This window comes from Fukomys damarensis, unplaced genomic scaffold (assembly GCF_012274545.1).
Source record: "Fukomys damarensis isolate Sample0158 unplaced genomic scaffold, DMR_v1.0_HiC HiC_scaffold_36, whole genome shotgun sequence".
In the NCBI taxonomy this organism is placed as follows: Eukaryota; Metazoa; Chordata; class Mammalia; order Rodentia; family Bathyergidae; genus Fukomys; species Fukomys damarensis.
This window is the reverse complement of record NW_022900948.1, coordinates 38,486,894-38,493,473: the sequence shown is the minus strand read 5'-3', so window position 1 is coordinate 38,493,473 and position 6,580 is coordinate 38,486,894. Positions and strand designations below refer to the sequence as shown.

Genomic DNA, 6,580 nt, shown 5'->3' with positions numbered 1-6,580 from the left:
TTTTCTAGAAACAGGTTTTGAGATACATCCAGAAACAATGTTTTACCAAATAGGTGGACATCCCTTATTTCTGTCAAATTGATGGAAAAATTAACCACCGCATTGTGTAAGAGATTTATTGGTGAGGGAGCATGAGAAATCCTTTAGATTCAATCTGAGATCTGTGGAAGAAAAGAAGGAAGGAAGGAGGATTGTACCAGAAAGAGTCTGGACTTCAACGAAGAAACAAGAAATATTTGTCCAATGAGAGATCTAGAGTCAATATTGTCCATCGGAAGAGCCCTGTATTTCTCTGTAATGGGCCTGTCTTGGTGTTTCTATTATGCTCATTGTCTAAGAGTAGCCCTCATATGTGTGGCCACATCAAAAACATAGTGGTTCATAGTTGAGTCAATGATTAACTCCTAGAGGTAACAGAACACACATATTCTATCCTGTTCTCTTAGCCAGTTTGCTCAAGGCCTGCTTCATGTCCTTGTTCCTAAGGCTATAAATGAAAGGATTCAGCATGGGAGTAACTACTGTATAGACGACAGTGACTACACGGTTCTTTGTCACTGAGTAGGTAGACGAGGGGCGGATGTACACAGATATTATGGTTCCATAGAACAATGCCACGACTGTTAGGTGAGATCCACAGGTGGAGAAGACCTTGTATCTTCCTCCTCCCGAAGGTACCCTCAGAACAGCACGGGTAATGTAGACATAAGAGATAATAATGAAGATAAAAGGGCTCATGATTACAAAGGAGCCCTCTGTGAAGGCCAAAAGTTCATTGGCAGAGGTGTCAGAGCAGGAGAGTGTCAGCAGTGGCTGGACATCACAAAAGAAGTGGTGGATGATGTTGGGTCCACAGAAGGAGAGGCGGCCCATGAGAACTGTGTGGATGAGTGAGTGCAGGTGGGAAACCACCCAGGATGCAATCACTAGCAGGAGACAATGCCTGGGGCTCATGGTCGTAGTATAATGTAGTGGGTTACAGATCGCCATGTAGCGGTCAAAGGCCATGGCAGCCAGGAGGAAACTATCTGTGATCCCAAAGGCCACAAAGAAATACATCTGGGTGAGACACTGTGCGAAGAGGATAGTCTTTCTCTGTGTCAGCATGCTCAGTAACATCTGGGGCACAATGACAGTGGAAAAGCAGATGTCCACCAGGGACAGGTTGGAGAGGAAGAAGTACATGGGAGTATGTAGGTGGGCATCCCCCCGGATGGCTGCAATGATGACTGAGTTGCCAACAGTGTTGATAAGGTACATGGCAAGGAAGCAGGCAAAAAGCCATAGCTGTTGTTTGGGGTCAGTGGTCAGTCCTAGAAGGAGGAATTCAGTCAAGTGGCTCTGGTTTCCCATTGGCATTGCTGTCCTACAAGTAAAAAAGTATGAAAGAGAGTTAGGTGTATGTCCTGGCTTAAAGGCTTCAGTCTGATAAAGGGTACAGATAACTCATGAGGTATTCTATTTTTCCCACTGCATGAGGGGGGCATTTGTGTGGACTGCCATATAGTCTATGATATAACTTGGTGTTGGGGTACTTTGATTTCACGTTAATTTCACACCTAATTTTGTAAATTTCAACAAGGGATTCAGCTCTTCTTCCTTGTCCAAAAGATAAAATTCACAGTATCCATGTTCTTAAGCCATTTTGAGGACAAATGGTAAAGATTATAGGAAAGGTATTCAGAAAACAATTATTTTGCTCAATTTCAAAGTTGGTGTATTTGTGACACATATTTTTGCTCTTCTTGGTTTCAGGTACTCCTCCTCTGCACAACATCCATCTCCACTTGCTGCTTTTGGCCAAAATTTCTCTTTCTTTTCTTCTTCTGTAAGGAAAAGTGGGGTACCCTAAGTTATACCTATAGAAATCATATAAACATTTTAGGAATTGTATTCCTGGTTCAAACTCCATTTTGTGAAAATATACTTTTGTGAGGTAGGCAGTGGAACCACTGAGCTAAATCCCCAGCCCTGAAAATATACTTTTGTAATTTATTGGGGGCTTAATTATGGGAAGGAATGTTAATGTGGAAGTCACTGCAACCTGGAAATTTGACATATACATCAGGGCATGGACCTGTCAAGGGTAGGTATGAGGTCAAAGAACTATTTCTGGTAGAGGGAGCCTATTTACCCAACATTGCAGTTGGTGTTTCATGAAAGTAGGTGGCATTAAGGAAGAGATAAAGGAACTAAGAGATAGGTGCTGTTTTACACAAGAAGAGTGTAAGAGATGGTATTGTGGGAAAAAGAAAGGTGTTGGTTCCTCATCCCCAGAGCCTGGAAAAATAGGTCAAGGCTCTATCTAACGTTGGAGGAATTGTGGCTCACTAATCATTTGTCTGTCAAGGAGAGGACTCAGTTGGGATGCAACATTAAAGAATACCATTAAGGGCATAATATTAGCTATCAGCATCCAACAGGTGGAAAGTGAGACCACTTACTAATAGAATGCACATTCTTTGTGCTACCTAGCAACAGGATCAGTTTTGGAAAAAGAGGGCAGAAAAGAGAGCCATTGAGTGGTGGTTAGGAAATCTAATAAAGGAAAGTAGAGTTAAGAATGCTGAATTAGAGAAAGTTCTCATCTTGTATTCTCCGTGTTCTCATGATCTTTCTGGCATGCTTGACAATAAGTCAGACACAAACCTAAATATTAGTGGTGTATTTTTCATGTTCATGGACTTCATATGAAATTCATTGTTCTTGATTTAAACTCATTGCCCATAAACACCTTTAGTACATATGTGCATTGTGCCTTGTTTCCTGAAGCATCTCCTTTGTCTTCAAGATGCTTTGTGCTTGGTCTGAATTGGATCCTTCTATTAAGAAAGGAGCCTCTAAGGCACAAACAGCAAGTGGGGTAGTGCATGATGAAAAATCTGTAAGGGCAGGATCCGTGTCTGCTTTGTTCATCACTGCTTTCTAGTGCTTTGTGTAGTACCTGACACATAACAGTTATGTAATAAATACTGGCTGACAGATTGAAGTACATTTATCACATTTAATAAACTTTAAGGTCTATAGGTTTTACCTAAGTCAATGGGAGATTAGTTTCCTAGGATCAGGCAAGCCAAAGGGGTAAACTCAGGATTTCTTCCTGAGGGTCTGTGTTTCATCTTTTGCTTTACATAATTATTAGCTATTTATTCTTGGGAGAGGATTTCTATGCTTTTATTTTTACTCTATTCCTGAAAAAAGCAGAAATTAAAATGACACCACTAGAAGTTGTTAAGTTCAGGTACGATAACATATTTGAAAAGTGTTGATGTCTACAGTATTCTTATTAGTTATCTGTACCTGATTGTGTGCAGCTAAAATATAGCACATGAAGTTGAGAGAAAGCCATGTAGAGGGTAAGGGGGCTAGTGTGTTTGAAAGGACTGAATGGTGCCTATAATAGTTTCAAGAGTGTAGGTGTCTAGCTGAAGAGGGCAAAAGAGAAACATCTTGTAAACCTCAGCTACATTGGGTTTGCCTAGGAAGAAAAGAAAAGGGATAAAAGTCCTCAAGGTTACTCTGCTCTATAAGACAGTTCCTATATGAGTGTGTATTTGCTTTCTATGGCTGCTTTAACAAATCACCATAAACTTAGTGACTCAAAACAACACAAACTTGTTATCTTGCATTACATAGATCAGAGTTCTGATATGCATCTCACTGGGCTAAAATCAAGGTTGACTGGGCTACATTCCTTTCTTAAGGCTCCAAAGAAGAATTCAGTTCCTTACTTCTTTCAGCTCCTAGAGACCACATATTCCTTGTTAGTGGCCTCCTTTCTCTGTCTTCAAAGGCAGCAATGTTGGGGGAATTCTCTTGCTACCTTCTATCTTCTTGTCTTCTTTTACCTCCTTCTTCTATGATTAAGGACTCTGTTACATCCAGCCCACTTAGATCAAGGATAATTTAATTTAAGGAAAGTTGATTAACAATCTTAATTCTACCTGCAACCTTACTCTCTTTTGTCAGGTAGCATAAAATGTCCATGAGCTCCAGGGATCATGGTATGGACATTTTTTGGAGACTGTTGTTCTGTCTACCACATAGTAAGGAGATTTAGGGATCTAAACTTTGGATAGATAATCCCATAAACTGGCAATGGTTGACATCCTCAGGTAGTTCATCAGAACCATTTAGATTTTACCAAATAATCTCTTCCAATAGTTTCTTTCTCAAGAGGCTGCAAAGACTGGTTTGCCATCACTTCAATAGATATTATGAAATGCTCTGGGTTATGAATCTAGACCATCATGTCTCACCCTGCACTAAATTCAGATAAAAGTGGATCAAAGACCTAGATATAAAAACAGAAACTCTGAATCTGCTGAAAGATAAATTAGGTAAAACTCTTAATGACGTTGGCATAGGCAATCATTTTCTGAACAGAACCAGTTGCACAAGAAATAATAGTAAAAATCAGTAAATGAAATTATATTAAGTGAATGAAGGTATAATCTACAGAATGTGAAAATTTTTTGCCAGCTACTCCTTGGAACAGAAGACTAATATCCAGAATACATGAAGAACTAAAACAATTAGAGTCCCCTCAAAATAAAAGATTCATTAAAAAATCAACAATTGAAATGAATAGACAATACTGAAATAAAATGACTAATAATTACACAAAACACATTCAGCATCATTTCCCGTTAGAGATTTAAAAATCAAAGCAACATTGAGAATTCATCTTACTTCAGTAAGAATGACTATCATCAAAAACTCAAAAAACAGTAAATGCTGTTGAGGTTGTAGGGAAAAAAGCCTCTTTACACTGTTGGTGGGAATGTAAACTAGTACAGTCACTGTGGAAGTTAGTGTGGAGATTCCCCCTAAAAGCTAGAAGTGGAAATTTTATTTGGCCTAACTATACCTATTCTGAATATTTTGCCAGAAGAGTTAAAATCATCACATTATAGTGATAACATGCATACCCATGTTTACTAGTAGGACAGTTCATAAGAATTAAATTATGGAAGTGGTCTGTATGTACATCAACAGATAAATGGATAAAGAAAATAAGGTATATATATATATACAATGAAGTATTACTCAGCCAGAAATAAATTTGAGTCATTTATAAAATAATGGATGGATCTTAAGACTATAATGCTAAGAGTAATAAATCAGTCACAGAAGGTTAAATATTTCATGGTTTCTGTTATATATGAAACCCAGAGTACAGTAATTTAAAAAGAGAAATAAAAGATAGATGATAGAAAACAGGCATATAGATTTTGCAGAGATGGGAAGGAGAAGAAGATGTAGAGGGGAGGGAGATGGGAGGAAGGGAAAGTAAAAATGATTTAACATGTGATATTTGTATACAAGTTCCCTAAGATGAATGCAATTATTATGTATTGAATATATATATCCCATTAAAAAAGCAATCTCCTGGGTTTTAAAGTAGACTGTGTCTGAGCTGATGTAATGGGGAAAGAGGCAGAGAAGAGGAAGAGCAGTAGGCAATGTAAAGAGTGAGGCATAAACAAAGACGTGTATTTATGCACAATGAATATACGGTGGTAGGTCAGTAATGGAAGTAACTTTAAAACCAGAATTTTATATACAGACATTTAATTCATTTGAGAGCCTGATGCAAGTTTCAGAAGGCTTTTAATACAGAGTTGAAGGTTTTTAAAGAAAGCTTTTGAGTTAATAATTCAGGGGAATGACATGAGAGATGGAAAGTAAGCATTATCAAATACCCCAATAAAATATTTTTTTTTGTCTAAAAACCCCACAAAAACCTATGCACCAAAGATGGATGAGAGCATACCCTTCTAGGTCAAAATTTAGAAACTAAATAACACATCAGTAAATAGCTTGGTTACTCAGAAAGTCATAAATTGAGAAATAATATTGCATACTAATAAGTGCTAAATGAGTAGATAGAGGCAAATTTTTTTAGCTTCAAATAATTTATCAGGAATTAATAAAATATAAAAAATGATCAAGTATTTAATTCAAGAGATTGGAAAAAGAAGGATTGGACAACTTAAAGATTCACATAAATTTTACTGATCTACTGCACTACATCATGACCACAGTCAATGGTAATGTACATTCCAAAATTGCTAGCAAAGATTTTTTTATGTTATTACCACAAAAAATTGGTGAGGTGATGTACATGTTAATTAACTTTGCTGAACCTTTTTCTAAAGTGTAGCTAGATCAAAGAACCATACTATATTTCACAAAAACACACAATCATATTTTGCCATTAAAAATTTCAAAACAAATAGATGATTTGATAGAAGTTCCCTAGAAAAACTTCTAGAAAATGCGCTAGAAAAATTTGAATGCCCACATGCCTGCTTAGACTCCAGCACCTTGGCAGTCAAGACTCCAGCCAGAAGCCCACCTAGATTGCAGCAGTGTGGGTGTGCAGGCCCCAGCCAGAGTCCCAGCCAGAAATCAGTGGCTTGGGCTTGTAGGCCCCAGCCATAGGCACACCCGGAAAACAGCTGCACAGGAGCACAGGCCCCAGTCAGAGGCCCACCCAAATACCATCTGTAAGTGTGCACAGACACCATCCAGAATCCCTCCAAGACAACAGCTCACTGCAGGGATCCAGAAGGTT

At 38.2% G+C, this 6,580-nt stretch overlaps 1 protein-coding gene across 1 annotated transcript; it reads right to left on the bottom strand.

The window, feature by feature from the left end:
- Positions 1–429: 429 nt before the first annotated feature.
- On the bottom strand, positions 430–1,359 carry LOC104854940 (olfactory receptor 1L6). Its single transcript, XM_010613654.1, has one exon. It carries the CDS (start codon positions 1,357–1,359, stop codon positions 430–432), a length of 930 nt encoding a protein of 309 aa, XP_010611956.1.
- Positions 1,360–6,580: the final 5,221 nt, after the last annotated feature.